This window comes from Clupea harengus, chromosome 5 (genome assembly GCF_900700415.2).
Source record: "Clupea harengus chromosome 5, Ch_v2.0.2, whole genome shotgun sequence".
NCBI lineage: Eukaryota > Metazoa > Chordata > Actinopteri > Clupeiformes > Clupeidae > Clupea > Clupea harengus.
In genome coordinates, this window is record NC_045156.1 from 29,078,654 (window position 1) to 29,105,215 (window position 26,562).

The window sequence follows — 26,562 nt, forward strand, 5'->3', positions numbered from 1 at the left end:
AAGCGTTAAGGAGCCTTTACGTATGTAAAGGTGAGCAGTTACGTATTTGATGATGTGAAGCTTTGATTTAGATTTTATCATTTAGGTATGGATTTTGATAAGTCACTTGTTTCAGCTGAGAAAAAGGGTTAAAGTCTATTTTTTTTTTGCTTGTTCTCTGCAGTGTTTGTTTGTCTTGCCTTGTTTTGTGTGACACACAGTAAACAGCGGTGCCATTGAGTGCTAGCAGGCATGGCTTGTTCTGTTTAAAAATACCAAATGGTAGATTTGGATTGTGGGCAGTTTGATGCTGATTTTGGAATGGCATACTGCAGCAATATCAGATCAGTCCGTCAGCAATGCCTTGGTCCCATGGAAATGTGATGAGGCTGATCAACCGTGTAGATAATCTTACTGCAGGCCAGGAGAATGCTGAAGCTGAAACAGACACACATACACACTCACACACGCGCGCGCACACACACACACGTGCACGCACGCACACACACACACACACGCACACACACACACGTGCACGCACGCACGCACACACACACACACACACCAAGGGCAATACTAGCTTTTGGGGTGAGAAAACTTATCAGACAGCATCATGCATTTATTTAGTGGTATATTCCACATTGAAAAAGGAAAGATGTAGACCTGGGGCAGTACACTATAAAAGTTTAAGAGTCTCTGACTATGAAAGATAAAGGGTGTTTGAAGGTAAGTGGCAGCACTGAAAGAAAAAACAATCAACCATTTTAATTAATAAATGAAAATATTTAGGCAGACAGCTTTTTTTCTTTAAAATTTATTTTCAAAAATGGGTAAGCAGACAGTTCTCATGTAAAGTGAATACCAAATTCATTGTAAACAGTACGCACAACATATGCATCCTACCTCTAAAAACTTCATAAGAACATGTCGTACAACATATCAAAAATCTTTCATGAAAGATCTTTTCAGTTCCATAGAATAATATGCATAAAACTAAAAGGATGTAAAATATACATCATTCTCAATTGTTAAACAATCTATTAAATGCACATTTGTCTACTTGCACAAACTGACATGACGATGTGATAAGGTAGAGACCATTCCAAAGGAAGCACGCATGGACACAGAGACTCACAGTAGCTTCACAATCACAGCTCTAACCCTGAACCCTCTGCAATCCTCTAATCACTGGCTTTGACATCACAGACGACGAAGCACACAGCGAAAAGAAATATGGCAAAACTTAACTGAACCCATCATTAAGCAGTGATTGCATTCATGCCTTTTTTTCTTCTCCCAGTCCCTTTGTTTTAGAAATGTAGTGATTTGCAAACGCCCGTTGTAGGCTGAGAACGATGACAGGCTGCTGAGGCCAGCTCAGTCACTGATCTACGGTCCAATCTGCTTTGCCCTGTAGGGCATCAGGCATATGATATACTGTAACTGATGCCAGCCCTCCACGAAACGTTTTTTTTTTATCAGGAGTTTAAGCCTATGTGATGTCTACCCTCAGATTCACTTCCTTCTGTGTCTTCTGGTGAATCACCATACCACAGTGAGCTGAGCTGAGCTTCCTGCCGAACACACAAGGCTGTAGTGTGCCACTGCGGTGTCAGGGCCAGGGCCAGGGCAGGGCAGAACAGGGGGAGAGGAGAAACAGAAAAGCAGGCTTGGCAGCCAAGAGGAAAGCCATGAACTGCCTCACTTCAACATCACCCCACTTACATTTAATCGCTGTTCAATGACAGCAGATCCCCGTCTTAGAAGAAGAGAGACTGTGAAACTCGCCCTGCGAGCCACAGCTAGCACTATGGCAGGGGATAGCTGGTTCTGGCTGTTGATAGATTCACTACAGAGAAAGTCCCCACAAACATACATAATACTGTTTGGAATGGTTTGACTCAAAACTCATTAGGCAGCTATCTAAAGCATACAAGCACATGGCTACAAAGTTTTACAGCACATTTGACATTGGTGTCTTTCTAAAACATATAGTAAGCACTTGCTAGTGTCACAAATTCTTGACAAAGATACAATTGTAGTTTTTATCAGTCTATATTCTCTTCTCTCCCATTTGTCAATAACAATATATATTTATTAACTTAAGACATGATGTTATGTATGAAATGAATGTGTTAATTAAGTTTGTGCAAAAGAAGCGAGATGTGGGATATAAGGTAATCACGCAGTAAATACTTCTTCCTCTCTCACACACACACACACACACACATACATTTTATGTCTCATTAAATCTTTTGTTCACATTGGTGGTGGTGGCGAAATTGGCTTGTGTCAGTGCCCCCTTCAAAAGTGGGTCTCCTTCTCGGTGATGGTTGAGATCTTGGATTTGGCATCACAGTCATTCCCAGTCACAGCATATTGGCCTTTGGGCACAGGCCTTCCCCGCATCTTCAGGGATTTGCTTGGGGTGGTCAGTTTCTTAATACGCTGGGAACATGAGAGGGAAACTCATTTGAAACCATAGGCATCAACACACTGCACATTCAGTTTCAACACACACTACTCTAAAAGACCCTGATTTCTTAGCCGGATTACTATACATATTTTAAAGGAAATAACAAAAAATTGCAAGACTGTCTTAAATAAACTAAACTGCAGCAATACATTCTGATTCAGCATTTTTTATTTTTATAAACTGGTCACTTGCATGTACCAAGCTCTATAGAGGATTTCAATAAAACATGAGAATGATCCTTTAACTTCATGTGACAGATATGCTATGATATGATAGCAATTATGTTTAAAACAGGGTTTACAATTTGTCCAAGACCATGTGATATTACATTTAGCCTGTCATTGAAGCACTGACAAGAGGTCATCTAGGGAAAGACCACACACACACACACACACACACACACACACACACACACACACACACGCGCGCACACACACACACACACACACACACACACACACACACACACACACAAAGACCACCAAAATCTGACATCTGGATGGTGCTCTTGCGTCACCACAGCACTCAGTGCAACTATCTTGGCAGCCACACTGCTTTTCCTGTTACAATCTTTATTTCTAACTGTCATGGTGCCTCAAGAGATGTCCCGCTCTTTCAAGGCAATTTAAAGAGTAACTTGGCTCTGACAGCTACCCATCCACTGTCATTACACTGTGCTTAATGCCTTGAGAAATGCTGTCAAGAGTGCATCGAATGAGAATGGAAGGAGGCACAGCACACAAATAAGCACAAAATACCATATCTGACCAAGACATACACAGCAGAGACCTACAGACCATTTGTCTAAACAAAGCTGGAGGATAAGTAAAAGGCCTCACAATAACTCCATTCTAAACCAAAACGTGCAGATAAATCAGTCGTCAGGAATACTGTGACTCACCTCTGAGAAAGTGCCTTCTGTCTTCCAGATCTGGATAACCATGCCCAGAGGAATGCACACCATGGAGGAGAGCGCCATCATCCAACCGATGGCGTAGCCCCAGTCAGGATATGTGTACGTATTATTGTACTTCAGTGGCTTGTACTTGATCAGAAAGAACAGGAATGTTGCCTGATTGATTGATTTGAAAGGAGAGGAGAGAAATGGAAGGGAGAGAGAAAAAGAGGAACAAAGAGAGAGATAATATGAACACGTGAATACAGCAGCTGAAACAGTGTCTGAATTACATAATTATTATTATTATTATTATTATTATTATACATTATGTCTGAATATGTGGCTAAAATGCAATGTTAAGATTTCATCTTGAAGGGTGGGTAAATATACACAGACTCACAGTACATATCCCAGGAGTTAGAATCTTCCAGCACCACTTGATGAAAAAGACTGGCTTGTATCCAATCATATCCTCAATATTCAGGTAAAATCTGTCACTTCCTGAGATGAAAACATTTAGAAACTACCATTAGCCACTTCAAGGTGACACAACGGATTAGCCATTAAAAGACAGTAGGCATACACTGTAGAACACACTTTACAGAACATCGTATATCACAATATTCTTGAAATGTTCTCCTACCCTAACACAGGTGGCTCACTGCACTATTCACTGTACTATTTATCCTGTGCCTGTATGTACTTGAGGCCTGCTACCAGCAGGGGGCACTATAATAACAATAATATATGGTTGCTATTGGAGGACATAGGTCAACATCAACTTGCACTCTCAGCAGAAGAGAACATGCATAATCCTTATACAATCAAGATGCACATAGTTTGGGACAGCGAACGATACATTTTGAGACGGCGAGACGAGCTTACCGTAAATCCATCCAATGACGATGGCCTCAAAGATGGCCACAAATAGCAGACACATTCCACTGGCCGCATATGAATCAAACAGCTGGAACACATACATGCCGCCCTAACAGAGCATGAGAGCAAAGGCGTCAGCACAGAGCAGTGGTTCCCAAAGTGTGGGGCGGGCCACCCAGGGGGGGGGGGGGCGCCGAGGTGCAGCTAGGGGGGCACGTGTTGAGGGCGAAAAAACTGAACGCAAACCCTAAACAACCAACTACTGGTAAAATGAAGTATGGCAATGGTCTTACAGCATAGTAGCCTGTAACTAACCTATTTATTGATGAGTTTATAACCTACTTTTTACTTTTATAATATGGTCAGGGCCTACGGTTTAGCCTATATAGCTATAGGGATAGCTAGCCTAATTATTAATACAACGGACATGTGCCTTCATGAACAGATTCAAAGAATGGAACGATACGGGACGTTTTTTTATTTTATTAAAAGTTTAACTAATTGATTAAATCAAATTGAAAAATGTCAGCTGTTCAAATGTAGAACGAATGTTTAAGAAAATCTATGCAGCAGCTCATGGGCATCTTTTTTTAATTTCTCAATAAAAAAAAAACAGATCTATGAGCGTCTCAAACTTTGCACCGTTGTCAAAACGGGGGCCTGCCACGAAAAGTTTGGGAACCACTGGCATAGAGGATCATGCTAATGAGACAATGCTTCACTTTTGCTACAAAAGCATCAATGTCCTCTCATGGGCATAAGATTACAAACAATAAACAGACATGCATCTAGAGGAGCAGCTCCTGTTTACACAGGACTTCAATATGAAATGTGCAAAGCAAGTCTCTAATACATAATGTAGGACAGGGATACTGGGTAGGGCTCATATCAGTGGACACAGGATTACATAAGGAGACCAGAAGCTGAGTGCACGCCAACATGAAAGGTGGCATCGGCTCAAGCTCTCACTGTCTTCCTGCTACTGCTAGTGTTCTCTTTATCTGTGCCAGCCAGCTTGCCATAGTAACAGCCCTGCTTAGTGAAAAGGCAGAGGCCTGATATTTCCGCTTGGCACACGGATCTCAATTCCACGGACAACTACACGTGAGACCTGGTGGTGGAAGGCCACACTGTGGGAGTGTTCACCTTACTGAGCTTTAAAGCAACAGAAAGACTTCTCTGGTTTTGTGACTGTCATGCTCCCCTCAGTCCTATTTATACTTCTCACTGACTGAACCCTAAAAGAGCAAAGTGCATAAACAATAAGTTACATAAAATAAGAGCAAGTACACAATCACTGTGTTCCCTTTGGATGGATTTTCAGCTTCTGAAAGGGTGAGAGGGAAAACCAACACTGACTTTCAGTCTATGGTGGCCAATGAGTGATAGTCAGTCAGTTTTGGATTTCATTTGTTAGGCATGGTAGATGATTTCCACATACATGTGGACAACTCTACTGGGTTCTACTGGTCAGGTTGTTCTGACATTAGCAGATCTGCCGTATGTATGTATGTATGTATGTGGTGATTAGTGCATCCACGTGTGGGTCCTTTGATGATTCAGGACCAAGCAAAGATATGGTACAGCTCAGGGACAGGTTGAAAATAAGGTTTGAAGGTAATGACACTAGCGTTAGCATTCATGCGTCTGCCAGAGTCAAATACTAATATTACCTCCGTCAGCATAATCAATCCGATCATGAAGGACACTACGGACATGCCCAAGATCAGAAGCTCCCGGCGGTAGCCCACTCGGAAGGTCTTGGGGTACATATCCACCACAGCTGTCACCAAACTCTCCACACATACAAACTGCACAAAAGAAACAGTATGAACACATGTATGTATATATACAATATATATATATATATATTAGTGTCAATCTGCAATGAACACTGGTAAAAATATGGTACAAACTGCACAAAAGAAACAGTATGAACACATGTATATATATATACAGTACCAGTCAAAAGTTTGGACACACCTTTGATTTTTTTGAGAAGTGTTTTCTTTACTTTTATTATTTTCTACATTGTAGATTAATACTGAAGACATTTAAACTACGAAAGAACACATATGGAATGATGTACTGAACAAAAAAGGTGTTATCTACCATGTAGAAAATAATAAAAGTAAAGAAAAAACTTCTCAAAAAATGAGAAGGTGTGTCTAAACTTTTTACTGTATATATATATATATTAGTGTCAATTTGCACTGAACACTGGTAAAAAATATGGTATGATGAATATGGCAAATGAAAATCTAAACCACAAAGCAGTGTAACTCATTTATGACATCTATCTACTGATGCCTCTACGGCTATTAAGTGAGCTCACAAATAACGCATCATAAGATGACCTGCAACAAAGAAGTCCTATCTTACAGTTATGAAGTATCAGGCATTATAAAGTAACTAGTTTCACTGTCACCCTTGTGCTCTCCAGTACATTATGTGTTAAATGCAGTAATATATGCCAGTGACCTGATTGGTTGTAAGGAAACGAACTTGACTGACAGAAATCAAATTGAAATAGAGAAAATACATTGAGAGCAGTATCTGTCAGTCCCTTGAAGCATCCTATGTTATCACCTGACTGTCCAGACCCAGGAAGATGAGCATGAGGAAGAAGAGGCAAGCCCACAGGGGAGATAAGGGCATCATCGACACAGCTTTGGGATAGGCAATGAAAGCCAGTCCAGGCCCTGACAGATGCAAGATGAGGTTACCATATATCAGTTACTATGTCGATCACTCCAAGGACACTGACACAAGATGAAATTACATTAAATGCCACTGTTTCAAAAGTACTGATATTATGTCCACTTAACCTGAGAAAAACAAAAATGTAAGATGTATATATTGACAGATATATACAAGTATTTCATTCTTGGGTTTTGAAACTAATGTTTGATTATTTTTACACAGTAAATGGCCTCGGGTATGAGAAACACTGGTTCATGCAATCACGTAGACAGCAGATAAAAAAATCTCAGCTGACAACAATTACCAGGAAGGGTTCAAATATCACCTCACCTTTAAGTGAAAAAAAACAATGACCGACATGATCACATACAATTCTGTTTTGTAACAAATGGAACTGGGCTCAAACGTCTAGCTCATTATACATTTTGGCCAAAAACATAATTGTTTCAGGCACTGCCATTTTCAATCCCCCACTAATAAAGCCACTCAATCGTGCTCTGGCGGTATAAATCATTCAGTTTGACTTTGAATAAGTCATACTGGAAGAAGGCCTCCAAAACAATCGATGCTATTACATAACGTACATTCTATCACACTAGCACACAACCTGGAGATGATGAACACTGACACTCACCCGATTCAGCGACCGCTTCGATTGGCACCCCCTGCTCATACGACATGAAACCAAGCACAGAGAAGATGGCAAAACCAGCGATAAAGCTTGTGCCACTGTTCAGGCAGCACAGCATGATGCAGTCTCTACGAAGAGGGAGATCAGAAAGTTAGAATGCTAACGGTTCTTTTCTGGGGAATGTATGAATTGATGTCACTTCCTCATTGATGTCACTTCCTCTCATCGTCCAACTTGAGTGCTGACATTCACAATGGTATGGTGGCCTGGATCGTCGTCTTTTCAAAAAAATCAGAAGTATAGCTTGCGTACATAGTAAAAGCAGGTGGTTGCCTGACTTGGGATTCATGTGGAAAAAGTGATGTGAAACAATGGTACCTGTAGCAGTTGTTGTGGTAGGGATTGTAGCTGCCCAGGGCCGTTAGGCAGCCAAGACAAATGGCATAGGAGAAGAAGATCTGAGTTCCTGCATCCACCCATACCTTTAAAAAAAAAAAAAAAACAACCACAACTCAACGTGACCAGTATTCTGTGTGCTCAGTCAGGAACAAGTGGATCTTTTGTCCAACACAGAGATCACAGAGAGCACATCTTGGAACACAGCATGGCACAACTAAGAGGACATAGGACATCAGTTTGACACATTGGCCTTAGCATGAGAACACTGCAGTCCAGCCCATCACTTTGGCGCTTTGGCAAAGGAAGGTTGGACGTCTCCAGATGGGACAGCACACCCATTTGCCCTCGGAGTAACCCTAACCCTATTATAGGGCTTACATAATGGCTCTGTTGGCTTGTCCATCAGTTGCACTAGAACACAAAGTGATTCATTTAAAGCCTGCTACTGTTTCACGGGCACTACTAGGGCCAACTCCAGTCACCAGTGACAGTGACTTAACCATGGCCAGTCAGTGATCATACTGAATGTTTAAGCACTTCTACAAAGGAGACATTGACGTATTGCAAATATATGGGTGTTTTCATGCAGCATGGACTTCCAAATGCATTTTGTTATAAACACAGGACTATTATTTTGTTTTATTTGACTTCTTCAGAGCACTTATCCAAACATAGGTGACACTTAGTGTACACATTACTGACTCTCCCTTAACAACCAGCTTCGTTCATTTAATGAGAGTGAAACCATGCCAAGGTGTGATGCTGTCATTCACAATGTGGTGCTAATACAATATCTGATGCCTGTGCTGCAGCTATATATATATATATATATATATATCTTTCACTATAAATAATGACCATAAGACTGTGGGGAACTGCCGTGAAATAAGAGGTAAGTTGGGACTACCTCATGGCTATATGGTCACATGGAAATAATGCAGACTAATCTTATGACTCATGCCAACCTATCAAAATCAGATATTCAACTATGCCAGGGTATATACGGAACATGTCTCTTCTCAAGAGAGAGGACTTGACTCAAATATAGTGTAGTTCATAGCATGAAAATATAGTTGTAGTGCAAGGATCCTACTGCAATGTTTTTTCCTGTGAGGTTTGTGGTAAAACTCCTACAACCACTTTGAAAATGGGCCCGCATCACCATTGAGCCACTAATCTCATCTAGTAAGAAAACAATGAACAACTTGCGGTATTCTCCTCCCCCAGTGTGTTACCAGGGAAACCCGGCTGACCTCACAAACACAGGCTAGTGCCCCTCCAAGAACATCTTTTCTATGGGGATGTTCATTTATGCCCGCTTTGCTTCACACACAACCACTACCGGTGCTTTTTCTCTGGGTCTGTTGAGTATCTCCCAGTTCAAGCTGACTGAATTGGGTTTGGAAAAAGAGTCTGAGCACATGCTAGTTTTGAGAAAGTCTGTGTGGTATAGCAATACTTCACATTCATCTTGTAGTAGATATCTTCCCCTGATTAATATAAAGAGACCTCATTATGTGAAGAGTTCAGGAGAAACCCCTTAGTGAAGAGCCTGGATGGTAACAGTAACCTGTTTTGTTCATGAGATCTGGATCTAATACCACACAAAATTAAGTAATTACTTGACAAATTATTGCATGTACAAATAAGTATCATAAATATTATGCTGCCATTTCACTCAAAAAGGTCAAACTGAGAGTATCTGGGGAGACACGCTGGTCATTAGGAACCTTTGGCATGGACAAAGGGCTGTCACTGTACTTTGAAAGCTAATTTAACATTGGTATTAGAAACTGACTCTCTGCCAAACCAGCAGCTCTGTCTTCCAGTCACACACTCACTCACACGCTCACTTACTCGCTCGCTCGCTCACTCACTCACTCAACTCTCTCTCTACCTTTTCACCAGTGTCCTCTTTGCACTTCTATCTATCCATTTTCATGTCCTTCACTATCTAGCCCCAATTCACAAATCAGCCTTCTTTTTTTAAACTTGTGCAAGGGGATTTTAGTGATGGTTAGTGTAGTGGCTGGAGCACCCACAGTTGGAAACACATAAACCTGACACAAACACAGGTTGCCATGGCAGTACAAATGGCAGTTTTTTTCCGGCCTGCACGAATCAATAATCTGGCAAGATCACATCAGATAGCAGCAATGACCATTCAAGAAAACAAACAAAACCTACAGTCATTACTCACATACTGTCTGCATCACAGTATAAAGTACTTCCTTCAACAAAAAAATCATTGGACATAATAAGACATCCACCAATTCATGGCATGAGTCTGTCAAACAGGAAGCAGAGGCCATGTCAGTGCTGTAGTACTGTTGCCTAGCTACCTCAGATGTCTGCTGCCAAGAGTTCAGGTAAGGCATTCTGTTCTTTTGAGTGGTACAACCAGCTATCCAAAGAAGGCAAATAAGTATAATGTACTTCATATCAATGACTCTCCTATGTATTAATACTATACTCTAGTCTCACAGCTCATGTCAGATGCAATAAACGATTTCTTCTTGACATGACATGACATTCCAACACTTTGAAAGGGGAAAAGAGTGAAATGATGAAGCCATCACTGTGGTCCTACCTGTGGGTCAGAGAGGCGTGACATGTCTGGGTAGAGGTAGTACTTGATCCCCTCGGCAGCTCCTGGCAGGGTGACTCCTCTGACGAGCAGGATGAGCAGCATGACGTATGGGAATGTGGCAGTGACATACACCACCTTTAAAAACAAGAGGGAGTTCATGTCTCTTTGAGGATTTAGAAAACAGCAATGAAAAAAGTATTCACTAGAGGCAAAAAATGAAACTAAAGAGGACATAACGATCAGAGCATGGTATGCTAACAACAACAGTATATATAGTAGTAATAGAATGAATTATGAGGCTTCATATTCCCCTCTGTAATAGTATTACAGCACTACAGTGGAAAAGCTTGAGATACTAAAACATTATCATACTAACACTAACACTAACACATTTTTCAGGTATATTAATCAAAATACAAACAGACCCTCAAAGGACTTTAATCTTTGGGGAATACAAGGTACAATGTACAAACAGTAAAACAAATGTAATGTGCAAATGGCTATAACAAAAAGGCACACATATTGTAAAAAAAAAAAAAAATGTCTTATAGACACAAAGGGTGTATACATCATATAGATGTATTCAAAGCATTCAAAGCTTTTAGATGCTTTCTGGGGCCTGGGTGATCTGCTGGTTTCCTGTTTGACCACGGGCCCCTTTACCTAGCACTAGTCTGTTATTCTCCTGACATGTTTAAAGGACTTCACAATGGAGGGACAGGGAGATCTAGGCTCTTGAGAAGAACACAAGGGGTTAAGGAATGTGGTGATGATGGTGCCAAGCAACCAGGTTCTTTTCTGAAAGCCTAACTGAGAGCAGAATGAAAGACTCTCTTAAGGAAGCACAACGTATATCCTACAACAACACACACACAGATACACAGATATATGCCTATACACAAACACACACATGAAGTAGCAACAACACAGGGTTAACATCAGCTGCTCTTCCCTACTATGTCCTCTGAATGTTACTGTATGTGGAGACACGGGACCTGCGGGCACCCAGTGGCAGAATTGATCAACTAAAACATTTGAACGGCCTGAGTCCATACACCATTAAGAGTGTCGCCTCTGGCACCTCCAGCAATTTTGCAGGAGACTATTCACGATTTCCTTAGAAATCTGCTCAAGATTTTGAAGCTCTTTCATTAACAGGAACAAAACCACCCTTGGGGGCGGCACTAGGTCTACCCCTGGCATCCACTCAAGACCAAGCAAAGACAAGACAGGGTTTGGACACAAAAGGCCTTCTGCCCAGATTCCCTCCAGAAGGAGCCCAGCAGAGTTGTGTTGGCAGTGTGGGAAAATGTAGGGTAGAGCAGCTTCCAATTACACATGTCTATCATTTGGCTAGGGTCGTTCTACTGTATTTTAACAACATCTATGCCCACGGAAAACAAAGATGCTTTCTTGGTTCATTAGCAAATATTTGAGGTCCACCTCAATACTGGCGAAAAAAGCTATACATTAAAAATGTCCATAAAAGTCTCTAAACAAAACTATTTAAAGATATTACGAGTGACAAATTCCTAATAACTGTTCAATTGGTCAAGTAAACCCAATATACATATCCATTACTGCTGCCATAACCGTAAACTGGGGCTCTGTGTGGGTGGGTTTTCTGTTTAAATGAAGGGACTAATACTTTCCCGCCCTGTGAACAGAGGCTGACTCTCTCCTAGCTCTTCATGGGTGAACGACTAAGCCCCTAAAATGTACAGATCAACCCAATGCCATAAATCTTGCGCTGGCTCATGTGAGAATCACTCGCAAACAGCCACACAAAAGCCCTCAGGCAAACAGCTTAGCCATTGCCCTGAATGCTCAGATCTGTATAGTGTCCCCAACACAAAAAAGAAGTGGGCAAAAAGAAAGTCTCCCCTGTTGTCGTAATTCCTCCCAGAAGGGAAGGAGGCGAGCGAAGGGGAGCTCTCTCTCTCTCTCTCTCTCTGCATGCTCCTCATGAACGCTCCACTTTCCCCTAGTGAATACAGAAATCCATCTTGGACTGGCTGCTAAAGCCTTGCCATGAAGGAGTATTCTTTCCTGTTACTTCATGTCCAAACAAAAGCCACTTCAGGAGATATAGGCATTGCTGCTGAGGCTCTTTTTTTTGCCTGGACCTGTACAATGTGAGCCCCATTTATTTTTCTTCACACATCCCTCTTCTTTTCTTCTCGCCTTTTCTTTCTGGCTCATTGAATGTGTTGGACTTTCTTAAAGGCTGCGAAGAGAATAGCATCCAGAGGAAGGCTATAGTGACTGAGTTTTTTTTGCGGCTTGGCAAAGGAATGGAGAGTTCTCTGATGTGGTGCATTCTAGGTACAAGGCAAAGGTAGAGGAAGGCCAGTAGTCTTGGTCTTTGTGCTCCAGAGACGGGGGATAATGCCTTGTGCTTTCAAGGGGAAAGGTCTGTCCCTGTGGGGTGTTTGAGTTTACCAGTGTTCCATTGGGTTTCGTTTGCTCTCCAAGTTAATCTCTATTGGCTCCCTGATTTTTTCGGGTTTTGTTTGTCCACACAGAATCTACAACTTCAAAACTGCAGTCTAGTCAAGCAGCCACCGTGGTCTCTAGCTTCCGATTCGGCAGCAACAACAGTTCATTACGTCTTTATATCCAATAAGATGTGGAGGAAAATCACTCATCATTAGCAGAACAGGCTATTAACATATATCAAGCTATTAACATATATCTTCTTTAAAATGACACAGTTTACACACATAGTCCATATGTTTACCTTGCCACTAGATTTGGGCCCCTTCCATATACAGAAATAGCAGATGATCCATGCCACTAGCAGACAGCCAGCGAGCTCCCAGCGCAGCTTCCCCATGCTCTCAATTCCACTGGACAGTTTGAGCACACGCCGTCTGGGAGGAATGGAGGAAATGAAATAGAATCTAACTTGATGACATAAGAACATTTATCCCAGGTATTGGGTTTCTCCATCAAAGCACAGATGTGTCAAATGCATTGCTTAATAAAATGTCAGGTAATGTAGTTTCTAAAGGTCTGCATCATGAGACAAAATGATCAAGCAAACTAGCAATGTCAAGAAGGGTAAGTGCCAAGTTCCCCAATTTACTTTGCATCTGGTGGAATAGATTACAGTAATATCAAGGTTATCTATTTGATTCCTTATTATTAAATTGAAAATAAGTTTAAATAACGGCTAAATAACTACTACTGCAATCCTTTTCCATTTGACGTATGCCTTCTCAGCCTTGTCTGAGATCATTCTCACATAGCCAAGCACCTCACAGATGATGATGATGACATTTTCTATCACGGTCACTCCATCTAGTAGCATTCATCATGTTTGACATGTTCTTGGAACACATGCACAGTTCTGGGCAGGAGCCATGTGGAACCAACCTGCTCCATTCACTTTTCTCGACTGTGACAGCCTCAGATTCTCCCCTATGTTGGGGCAATGCCCCTACTAATATGGAGCCAGTCTGGGACCGGTGCAAGCAGCCTGCCTGCTATATAGCGATGCTGTTTCCTCTCGGACCACCACTGGCAACAGTACAGGAATACTGTGCTCAGAAACAATGCAACCAGCGCCAAATTTGTGTCCATACCATTTCTAGCTGTGCAAGCGCCCTTTTGATGCTTGTTGACAACAGACACGAGAAAGAATTACAAATTATCTGAGAGGAAGGTTAAACATTTCAGTTGAATATTAAGCAGCAATGTGAGGCAGAACATGATAATTATGCCAGATCTCATGCCAAATCCTGGCAAAGGAGTCCATGTCTGTGTTCTGTTAGTTCTGTCATCCTCATTAATGTTTGATAAGCCTTAGGGTGATGGGGAAGGGATCACATCAGTGTGACCATTACGTTTCTTGTGGCACCCCAACCTCAATATATATTTGTGTGAAATCAGTATGAATGTCATACTACAAGCTTTCTGAGAAAAATGGTTGATGGCTATAAAATACTACCTGTGACCACACACATACTTCAGGTGGTGACTAATGTATGTTGGTATTAGCATGTCAGCCATACCTGAAAGCCATGAAATGCCCCCTACAAAATGTATTGTTGCAGCTTTGAGAAAAATGGTTAGTGCACCAGTTGTAATCTCTTTCTGTATATTTGAAGGTTCATTAATACTCACTCCCAAAACTCAATGACTGGGGTCGTGGCATGGGGGAGAGAGAAGTTGTGAAGGCTTAAGTTCCGAGAGTCCACACAGTTTTCTACAGAATGGATTCAACAAACACATTCAAGTAAGCATTTTGTAACAAATGAAACAAACACATTAAAGTAAGCATTTTGTAACAAATGAAACAAACACATTAAAGTAAGCATTTTGTAACGAATTAAACACCGATGCCACATATGAGACGGTGCCCTTCACAAATACACAATTATCTATCTGATAGTTATGCAACCACAGGTATGAATCAATACATCTTAACAGACCTGTAATGAATTTCCAGCTTTATGACTTATTTATTAGACCTCAGTGCCACTGATTGAAATCCAACCCCACAGTGAAAGTGCATTACATTTACATTTAGTCATTTAGCAGACGCTTTTATCCAAAGCGGCTTACAAGGATGTATACACATTTTTACATTTACACTGATGGCACACTGCACATCAGGAGCAATTAGGGGTTCAGTGTCTTGCTCAAGGACGCTTCGACAGGGAATCGAACTAGCAACCTTCTGATTACTAACCGACTTCTCTACCTCCTGTACCACTGTCGCCTCATGATGACATGATGACTCTCACCTGTGTTCCACTCATGGCCACATGTTGCCCAGGGAAGCTCTGTTGTGAAGCAGTTAAATAGGTAGAAGATCGCCCAGGACAAGATGACGATATAATACACATTCAGATAACCTTCTATGACTTGAGTTGCATATCCAATTCCTGCAAGCAAGAATGACACATTCCCAGTCAATATACCATCCTGCTCGTGTAAAGGGTGTTGTGTTTCATAATAACATCATTATTATTCATCTTTTTCGTGAGAGATATAAAGCAATTACAACAGGACATATACAAACACTGTCACTCAGACAATACCCTCAAACAGTGGACAGACTTTTCTCCAACATGTGATCCCCCCTTCACTAGTGAACTGGCCCAGGGCGGTCTCCAGGAAGAACATGGGGATCCCACAGCAGATGAAGAAGATGACATAGGGCACAAAGAAAGCACCTGAGTAGAAAAAAACACAACATGTAGAGGCATTAACATACAAGGTGTGGAGCTTATTCTCATTATATACTGTATGGCAATCATGAATTCACGCCAGCTTGCCAATGCAAAGTTTGCTTTGAAAGTACAGCCTATACCACTTGGTTTGACACTTTGCCATCCAGGATAATATTACTTCATATAATGGAAGTATGCCTCATTGGATAATTGTCTCCCACTAAAATGAGGGCTACTCAAAGACACCAGGACTAGTCCTCTGTGCTGTTAACCCTGGTCAGATACTGTCAATCACCACAGGAACCCCAGCTGTCAGCTCAGCCCTCTGTGTCCCAAGACAGAAAATAAACATGAATTGGGCCTCTCAGCTAACTACAGACAACTAAAAGTTATTTAAAAAAAACTTAAATCTAGAACGGTTTGCACCAAATGACACATAACAAGCTTTCTTTGTGTCCAATTATTGGTTTGTATCCAATCATTCCCTACATCTAACCAACCAAACTCAAATAATAATGGTTTGACTATGAACAACCATATTTCTGCTAGGAAAAAAGTATCTAGTTACATATTGATGATTATTCCTAATGTTGTTGTTATTATTATTATTATTATTATTAATAATAATAATAATAATAATAACGTCTGTGTCACAAATTACACTTATTGTCTTTGTCTAATATTTTCAAGGTGTGATTCATTCCCTTATGTTCCTGTAAACTGTCTTGCATTGATAAGACAATGTTTGTCAGATGTGCATCTTATCGATTAATGTGTAATTATGATTATGAATGTTTGTGTTAATATTTAAGTGTACTTTCAGTGCAAAAATAAAAAAACCTTATGTGACTTAAAGGTCGCTGACTAAATAGCTTTTTATTTAAAAGTCAAGCTCTGAATGAGAGACCCAAGGATAGGTGAATTCATTCAAAGAAGTGTCACATCAGAAGCATCACAGTCTTAAACCATATGTTTAAACCATAGTTTCGAAGTTGTTTCAGTTGTGTACATGGCTCCAATATTACCAGTAAAGTAAGAAATAAGTAATGATACTGGCAAGGAGTATAAACCCAATTCAATTGATGAATACACAATCTTGTTCTTACCGCCTCCATTTTTGTAACAAAGATATGGGAACCTCCACACGTTGCCAAGTCCTATAATCTCCCCAGCGACTGACAGTATAAACTCAATCTTATTGTTCCAGTGTCCCCTCTCGTTCACTTTTTGGTCACTGCTCTTCACTAAGTTGGTATTCGAAGCCTCTGCGTCCATGGCATCATCGGGTTTTCCATTTGTTATGGGAATAGTCTTTTCGGCTGTCATGACGTTCTAACAGCCTGAAACAAATTGATTAGACTTCAGTCTGTGTCACATGCCAATACAGGGGGAAATTCAAATAACTTTTGAGTTCGTAATCGTAACCAAAGGCGCATTCGGGACATCACTCAATCAGAGCCCAAGCAACATCGGAGGTCACGGGCAAAAGTTAAATGCATCTAGTAAGGCATTCAATTAAATAGTGAGTGACATTGAACCCGAGGAGATTGTCAGACCTCTGATGAAGTCGAGATTAACGTAGACTTCTCCCACGCCACAGAGGAAGAAAGCAGAACTTGACAGGATGAAGACATATTATTCTACTTACCAATATAGGTTTTACAGTCAAACTCCTTGGCTCACGCGATGACACCCGCGATTGGCTTCACGAGACAGCGGAGAGTTAAGCCTGACCCGGGGCGATAAGAAAGAAGGGAGGAAGAAAACAGAAAAGAATTAAAGCTCCGTGTTGGATGCTGGCGCTTTGTTTGTGACTCAGTATATAAAGGGGGATCCAAGTTGTGGCGATAAGATCTGATATCCAGGCGATGGATAAGTTGCAACTGCTGAGCCTCAGTCGCCGCGTTGTAATCTCAACCGCCTCTCATTGGAAATGAGCCATGTGGTAACTACACACACATCCAGCATCATATCGCGGTAACTTACCATTCACCTCTAGAAGTGGGCAACGAAGTCACCAGGAAAGGAGTCGACCAGCTTGACAGCATGTGCAAGCCACTTTGTTTTAACCCCTACAGTAATTCTAGTGATTCGCAGGAGAAAATAGTGTATAAATTCAAGGGAAATGACAACACAGCGTATTTTTTGGGGGGTCAGAGGTCTGTGAATTAAGGGGAGAAAATAATTTCAATCAACCTGTTGCCTGCACCCTAGAAGGCTGATGGCTAATATATAAACGCATACTTTTGCACAGGTGGAACAGGTGATTCTAGGATGTGTGTAAAAAAAATAAGTAGTAAGTGATTAAATATTGATTCCATCCCTCTTCTGGTTTGTTTGCCCCTTTATGCCCTGACTAAGTGTTACGTGGTCCTGTATACAAATAATGCATAATTGTTTGCATTCTTCAGGGTCAGGGTGAGTGAGCGCAAGTGATTGTGAGATCGTCGACCTCTTCTTTTCTTCCGGTGACGGCAGTTGCTGGGGGTTTGGCTTTTGTATCAGTGGGACACTCAACGCCTCTATGTAAGATAGTATCTATGTTCATTGAAAGTGTTGCTCCCTAAAATTCCCACAAACCATTTTGTGTCCTCATATACCAGCAGCAGTGAAAGAAGGGGGCTCCTTGCACGCTACTGCTCAACAAATGTTTTCTTGATACAGCTTAATGAGTTTCTTGGATTTCTTCACACTTGATTGCTTCGTTTCTTTCCTGGGAGATCGGCTGTATGGCAGGGAGCTCACGGCGCCCCAACAGATCCAAGAGCCATGGAAAAGACTGACCCAGTCACTATTCCCTCCTCAATTAAGGGTCAGTTGTCATTTGAGGTAAAAAAAAAGAAAAGAAGAAGTAGGGGCCTTGCATAAAGAGTGTGGCCACCAAAGATGCTTGGCAAACTGTCAGTGCTCCAGTGAGCTGAGAAACAAGTTGGTATTTGCCTTTGTTTCATTTATTGCCATCTCTCTTTGTACTGGTCTGGTATAATGTAGTGAATGTTTGACTTTTTCATTTAAAACATTTAAAGTAAGGGGAAAAAAAAGATATGCTTTTGTTATGCCTTGACACACTTTACATGGGAAATGGCAGACATTCACCATTATTAGCCGAAGTGTTGTAGTCATTTTTTGCACCCAAATTGTTTTGTAACCTACCTTAGTAATTTTCACTCGATTTGCACAGGAATGCTGTAAAATTGCGATTAACCTGCAGTGGCCTAAAGATGAAAATCACCATAACATTAGCAAAATGAATGCTAACACAAAAAACATGAACTTGCAACATGTCAGCAGAGATGAATGCACAGGTCACTGAAGGTGACCTTGAGTCAGTAGACTTACATTTTCTTTGGTTTAGGTTGGGCATAAGAGACATGTTAGGTACTGTCAGCAGTCCAGTCACGGGCAGTGGGTCTGCGGAATGGTTGGAACTGATTTCAGAAGCAGCGTGGCCAGTCGGGTCCTCCAGTTTGAGGAACTGTTGAGTTACTCCAAAGGCCTCCCGCCCGAACATGTAGCTTCAATTCAATTACATTTTATTTATTTACATGGTGCCAATAACAACTGCACTGTATCTATAACTATAAAGCAGAAAACCATATCAATGATGGGCTATGGCACCCGGTAACAAAAGGTACATGTCACTGCATGCAACAGGAGGGAAATGCCAGTGAGACACCAGTCAGCCGCATTGACAGTTGACAACAGCCAATTGGCTACCGAATGTTCGGTTAAGCAATTGTTGTGTAACTTCCATCAAAATGGTAAGCCATCAAGATGAAAGGACCACCACTTCTTTAATTAAACCCCCGAAAAAGACATCTTCTGATTTTACACATCTTGTGGAAGCGAACTCACCCACAGCTCACTCAAAGTTGGAGAGAGGATAAAAGTAACGCTAGCTGCTGTTATAGTGGATCACTGACTAGTCAGTTAGGCTATACAGGCTACGCTGAGAGTCAGTAGAAGGTTAATGTAAACACTCAGGTTATCAGAAATGTCATATAACCGTCATACTTACTTGAATGAACTAAGTCAGTTTACTTACATTAAAATACATGGCTAATTTTATTGCTTGATTAACATGATTGTCCCTTTATTTTCTATATGGCCAGGGTCAAACATGAACAGGGAAGTTGTTGTCAGGGCTAATGTTAAACGTTACGGGTTGAAGAGAAAGGGTGAGGAGCCCTATACATTTACAGGTTACATGAGTTAGGCTATGAAGAGACTAAAACAAACATTCAAATTGCCTTAATCACTTAACCACTTCAAATCAAATTTTACGATGTGTTTGGAAATTAAAGCTTTATATTTCAGGCATGGTCTACTTACAGCAGTTATATATTACCATCGTACCTTGATCACACACATACTCGAATCAGATCTGCATTTTATCCTGCTATTTGAAGTGTACAGGGTCTCACAGTACAATTGTTTTTTCATATTACTAACTACTAACCAACATAACATTTTGTTGAGTTCTCGTCTCTTATAGCACACAAATGGAACCCGGGCCTTGTACCGCCTCTGACACATTTGTTTGAACTATAGCTGAGGTTACATGCTGATCCAGAGCCTGTGTAGTCAAGCGGTTTGTCTGTGCAGACCCAGAAGCTGGTGGTGAAGAAGTCAAAGTTATCAGCCATGCAAATCTACACTTCATCAAGCACACCCAGGTGATGCTCTGTATCATTCTTAAAGAGCAATGAACACTGAATCAGTATAAACTAAGATTTTGAACAGTAATGATGTTAATCCATTTGTTTTAGGATCCCTGCCTGACCCAGCCCTTCTTTCAAATTGGAGAAAGCCTGCGGCTCTGACTGAGGCTCTTATATCCGGTGTTCTCAGTGGGTTGTCAGAGCTATCTTTTGAGTCCAGGTGAGGATCTGATCCAAGGCCTTCAGTACTGCCATCCAGATGCCCCCTATATTTCCTACACACCCAGTGGAGGGTGCCAGATGTCCATAATATGCACTTTGTTTCAAAACTATGACCACATCTTTCATTTGGAGAACCTAAAGATGATGACCCACAAGCTGCCAGCACTAATGGAGGAAGGCACATGTGCACAGTCAGAATGTCTGTTGTGGAAAGAAATGCATCAACCTAGAGAGGGGGGGTCATCTGACCATGCACTCGCAAGGGAACTCTTAAAGACGCTTTAGGACCATCATAGCAAAAACAGACAGGCTGAGAAACAGCTTCTATCCCAGAGCAATCATAGCACTTAACAATGCACAAAACTGACCTGTATTTGTCTCTCTGTTGTGTTATATGTCTTGTGTCTTTATAGTGTAAATATGTATATATATATATATATATGTTCAATCTATATTTTTATTGTTTTTGTGTCTGAGAGCTGCTACCTCAATTTCGTTGTACTTGTGCAATGACAAATAAATATATTCTATTCTATTCTATTCTAAAGGGGTGTAGCAGACTGGTGCAATGAAAAGAGGCCTTGAACAGGAGCAGTACTCCAAACTTTTCAATGTAAATGTTTTACCCTGCGGCTTTGTTGTACATCCTGATGCCCCTTACCTACCACTAGTCCAGTCTTTGGGCTTGTATAAGTCAGTCGCCCTAATATCAGTTATATGTCTGAGGCAGGACACATCAAACTTGTGAATGGTCAAGTAAAACTCAAAAGAAACCACAAATCCAGGGCTAGCTGCCGATAACTGGTTTGAGCTGGTGTGGTTTCACGACTGACACTCAAGACTGGAAAAGAGGAGTCTGGAAAGAGGAGGTCACAATAAGAGACATGAAACATGATACATAGACACAATACATTTGTGTTACACTGTCTGTCTACTACATGTAAATGTAATGTAGATTTGGGGTTATTTAGAGAATATACGTTTAGAATGATTGTAATTGCTCTTAATAAATTGTGTGATTCTAGAACAAACCTATAAGGCCCGTCTGCATGGGAACTGATGACTTCCTGAGCTCCTGGAGTGAAATACATATTTTTAGCCGTTAGTATCTATGTACGTATTTAAAGATTTGTCTACACATTCACAGATCTATGCACGCATTACGCATCATTACACATTTAGAGATTTTGGTTATCTGTTTACAAATCACACATTTTTCGTTTGGCTGTTGTCAACTGTCGATGCTGCTGATTGGCGGCTCGCAGGCATGTCCCTCCTCGTGCCAGTGGCATGTACATGCTGATTAAAAAGCTAAATCCCACAGTCCCGATCTCAATATTTTTAGTGTTTCACAAAATTAATAATAAATCATAGCCCCTGAATAGTCAATCGGATCATGCATTAAAGCCCTCAAAAATAATTAGATATTGTTGATGAAAAACGCAAGTACATCTGCGTGTCATTTAACCAGCAGATGTGCTTCATATTACTTAGCATGCTGGCATTTTGTATGTGCACAAAAGAGAGACACTGGTCACAGCGCTTGTCTTTGGCATGTGGTGGTAGCTAGCTAGCTAATTCACCGAGGCAAAAGTTGAAGGCTAATGGATATCAGACGCTTTTCAGATGGCAAGGCGAGACTAGAGGAGGTGGAGGAAGAGTTATCTCCTGTTGCTGACCATTTGGGCAGGTAAGAAGTAAAGAGCATTATGGAAATTTAGAATTTAGACAACTTTAATATCTCCCAGTTTAAAATCCATCCCCAGTTCTTTATAGGCCTATCTAAACCTCGGTTTACCAAAGGCTGACGGTTTTTTTTCCTGATATGTCTATTAAAACCTCTTAAAGGTTCTCCATGATGACATATGTCCATATCCTGCGTCAGTGTGACCTAAAGTGTTTTCATGTAGCAGTGTGGTATAATGGCTGGGGTAATGTTGCATGCCATGAGCTGTCTTTAGGCTTTCTGTTTCTGTCCCAAACAGCGTGAACATGGTGTGAACTCTTCCCAGGGGAGGATGCCTATGGACCTCCTACAGGCATGGGTGCAAATAGAAAGTATGCTAGTGATGTCATATTCACAAACAATCTGATTCTTTTCAAAGGCTCTTTGGCACAAACCAAGTCCGAGAACCGAGTACCGAGCCGTACTTCAGAGCCATTCTTTTTTTATCGTTGTGCCCAAATTTCGCTGCCTGCCCTAAATTCACTTCACTCCACTCTTTACGTGATCAGTGAGACCCAGCCACAAGACGTAGGCCTTGTCGCATCCAGTTCCTTTAAGGCAGAATAGTGTTGGATTTGTCGGTTGCTGTTTGTAAACACACAATTTAAAGTTGCCCCCTACTCTGCCAGCTCAACAAGCGAGAGAGAGCAGCGGTGGTTGAGCGAGCTAGAGAGTGAATGAAGAAAGGAAGCAGTGTTAACTAGAACAAAGCACTGAATCAGAGAAATAATATGTGAATTAAGCAATATAGTACGAGTGCGAGTGGGGTAGGTAAGGGATATTCCCACGGGTGGTGTTCGGCCGTAGCCAGGAGGCCGGAGGCCGAGTGGCTCAGGCAACAACACCCGTGGGAATATCCCTTACCTACCCCACTCGCACGAGTACTATATTGCTTTTATGAAACAATTTTATAGTCAACCAATTAACATTTAAACACGAAGTTATTGATTAAAAAAATGTTTATTTCGCCATTGTTTCTATAGTTCCATTGTCAACGTCTTTTGGAATTATAAGAACTTTGAATTAACGGTTATCGCTTAATTGTATCAACGTGCTATAGAATGTTTCATCGCGGAGTGATTTATTATTAGCTGTGAAAAGTCCGAGTTGGGATGTCCTGGGATATTCCAACTCATGGAACGTCTCTCGTCCAATCAGAAACAGCTAAATAATTCAATAGAACCCAATTGTTTTATAATGAATGATAACAGTCAGGTTGTAAGAGTCTATGTGGATGAATGATAACAGTTAGGTTGTAAGTGTCTATGTGAATGAATGATAACAGTTAGGTTGTAAGTGTCTATGTGAATGAATGATAACAGTTAGGTTTTAAGTGTACATGTGGATGAAGGATAATAGTTAGGTTTTAAGTAGGCTAACATTATTTCAGTGGAAAAACCCAAAGTAAGCTTGAATTCCAAAATTGTATTCACATTAGCTAACAGTTTACACTGAAAATGGGTCAATATCAATGTTGCATTCTCCTCAGTTGTTGCACACCCGCCTCCTAGCAACGCCCCTATCAATGATGCTTGCCAGCGCTCATTAGCGCTTGATAGCAATATTTGGGTCCTGTATTTTTAAGCTGATATTATGGTAAAATGATATAATAGATGGGTGTCAGATGTTTGGACAGTGGCTCAATTTCTGTGCTTGTGATGGGCGCTATTTTCCGTAGATATGTCCCTGGTGAGTGGACAGAGCTTGGTTGTCTTATATTCGTGTATGTAATTATAGATTATGTTATGTTGGTGAGGAACAACGATGTCACAGCCATCGGCATTTGCAGGTAAAGGTCCTACTGTATGGGAGCGAACAGAGACGGGTTAATAAACAGAATAATAGACATTCACAAGAAAAGATTTCACATGCATATCTCAGTGTCTAAACAATGCACTGTCTACTTATCTAAACATAGATCTCCAGGGTAAGGGATGGGGGGGGGTTCAAGGTTCTTGCGTGGGTTTTCATCTAGAAAATACAGCTGGAAAAACAGCAAAGTGGCTGCAAAGGTCTGTGTAGATTAGGCGGGGTTTACTGGTTCAGAATGCTGAAGACGTGGGAGTTTAGATTATAAGAAGGGACATGACGTGGTTATGTCTCATTGTCCCTATCAGCCTGAGACATGGGGAGTCCATTCAGAAAACATTTGAATCATCCTCAGGAAGACAGTTGCCATATTTTCAAAATCTCAGACACATTCTGTGCAGTAAGGACTATTTGGAACCAGAGCTTGTGTAGTAAAGTCATCTGCAGCCAGAGGGACACATGAGGTATGCCTGTCCCTGTCTACCCATATCTGGTTGTCTGCTCCGTCAATGCTTGGGAGTGCTTGAGACAATGCCATGAGTGTCAAATAAGTCATTACTTGGCAAACATTAGTGCTGGCTTATCCAAAGGCAGTGTAAACTATTTACTTCCAGACCATCTATCCTAAGGTTACAGAACATGTATCCATTAATGAACGTGTCATTTATGACAGATAATTTCTGTGAGATGATGTGAGTTAGTTACCTAGCTAGTGGGCTAAGTAGCTAGCTGGAGTGTCTTAGCCATCTTCATTTAAAAACATTTGACTTGCCAAAAACTGCTTTCAACAGAGGGGCTGTCAGAGAACTCAACAGCAAGACACGCCATGACTTTCAAAACTGTTGACTAACAGAACAGAACTAACTAACGATCATAAAAGACTACATTGTCTCAGTAACTCAACAACACCATGTATCCGAATTAACTTAACAGTTTTAAAAAAAAAATGTTTTTTTAAATGAATCATATCCAACCATATACAGTTCACTGATGTAACAGCACAAGCTAGTCTATGTAGTCTCGTCTATGTGTGAGTCATTCAGGAGTCAGGAGTACCTCTGTCTACATCAGCGGTGACCCTTCTCCTTCAGCAGACCCAAGCGATGAGATCCTCGTGGCTATAAAACTGGGCCAGGGCCCCCCTAGACACAATTGTCTCCTCCCCTGAATTTCAGCCCAAGTTGCAGTTGATTTAAGCAAGGGGGTGACAACCAATCTGCAAGATACTATTCACCCAGTGTTAGATGGGAAACATCCCTATGACAAATTCATTATGAAATATTACAATATGACAGTTATTGTGTCTAGACTCTGTGGTGAGATGGGGAGATGCAAAGTAAATATTAGCCATCAGGAGGACATAGCCTCATTCATAGACACTAAAACAGGAACATGTCAGGAATTCTGCAGGTGGCTTGCAAGTCCAGAAGTCACCAAAAATGGCAGATTTGACTCCTTCTCTGTTCAAGCATCCCTTTGCATCCACGTTGGTTAATCACTTTAATATTAGAGAATATTATTATTGTTAGAGAATATTATACAATAATAATATCCAGGTCACTGGCTTTCGTTAAATGTAAAAGTGGTCATTGGTAGAGGGGTATTTGGGTTCTTGCAGTATGAAATCAGACACGTATGTATACAATGAAGGATTCTGTATTTGCAGTTAGACATGAAGAATCTCTTTGTGTACACTTTGTGTATTCAAGTGTATTCAGTATACAGTCAGAAATGGAAAGATAAACCTTTAAATCATTCTCTTGTATTAAATTCTACACATTATCATTTTCTACTAATAAAAACTTAACACTAAACAACTATTATCTTAATCAGCTAAGTGTTCATTTCAACTGTGTTATAGATCCTATTTTATAGCCCAGTATCTGAATTGAAGTCCACTGAGGTCTTGAAGTTGTCAATGTGAAGTCAATCTCTGGAACTATATCTGTCCTGTGTAGTAGTGAATGTAAGGAAAGAGCTGCGTGTTATCAATTTACAATAATATACACAAACTATTGTTTTTAAGAGTTGGCCTATAGCCTACAGAATGAACTCAAATGAATTCATATGAGATCCTCGCCACTGTAGGTACTGTCACTGAGTGGATTCAATCCAACACAGAGAAATCTTGAGAGAAGTGGAGCATACTGGGGCTGGCTCTCTGGTTGTGCTGTTCATCCATATTTAAACTCCACAAGACTGCTTTAATGCACTTCAGGCCTGCACACGGAATCTATTTTAGGGAGTTCACAACTGACTGGAGAAAGGGAAGTGGATTCAAGTGGTTTAAATAGATTAAGTGGTAATACTTCTTAGCCTTCATCTGGCAACATCTCATGTCTCAGAAAATGCACACCCCGAGAAGGAAGTATTGCACACTCATTTATAACGTGTGAGACAATTTAACAA

At 41.0% G+C, this 26,562-nt stretch overlaps 1 protein-coding gene across 1 annotated transcript; it reads right to left on the reverse strand.

Moving 5' to 3' along the window:
• Positions 1–2,081: 2,081 nt before the first annotated feature.
• On the reverse strand, positions 2,082–17,806 carry slc6a11b (solute carrier family 6 member 11b). Its single transcript, XM_012832656.2, has 16 exons — positions 17,722–17,806; positions 17,384–17,464; positions 16,842–17,075; positions 15,604–15,738; positions 15,307–15,447; positions 14,684–14,765; positions 13,296–13,428; positions 10,556–10,690; positions 7,945–8,048; positions 7,570–7,694; positions 6,822–6,934; positions 5,906–6,043; positions 4,239–4,341; positions 3,754–3,854; positions 3,357–3,527; positions 2,082–2,427 (listed from the first exon to the last, which is right to left on the reverse strand). The coding sequence occupies exons 3-16, from the start codon at positions 17,059–17,061 to the stop codon at positions 2,284–2,286; spliced, it is 1,845 nt and encodes a 614-aa protein (XP_012688110.1). The 5' UTR covers positions 17,062–17,075; positions 17,384–17,464; positions 17,722–17,806; the 3' UTR covers positions 2,082–2,283.
• Positions 17,807–26,562: the final 8,756 nt, after the last annotated feature.

Bases quoted from the DNA above. Each gene is read 5' to 3' on its own strand.
- slc6a11b (XM_012832656.2), bottom strand. From the start codon at position 17,061: ATGACAGCCGAAAAGACTATTCCCATAACAAATGGAAAACCCGATGAT. The intron at 13,429-14,683 runs GTGAGTATTAAT...CATTCCTCCCAG, and splicing joins CCAGTCATTGAGTTTTGGGA to ACGGCGTGTGCTCAAACTGT. The intron at 3,855-4,238 runs GTAAGCTCGTCT...TTTTCATCTCAG, and splicing joins CGTCATTGGATGGATTTACG to GAAGTGACAGATTTTACCTG.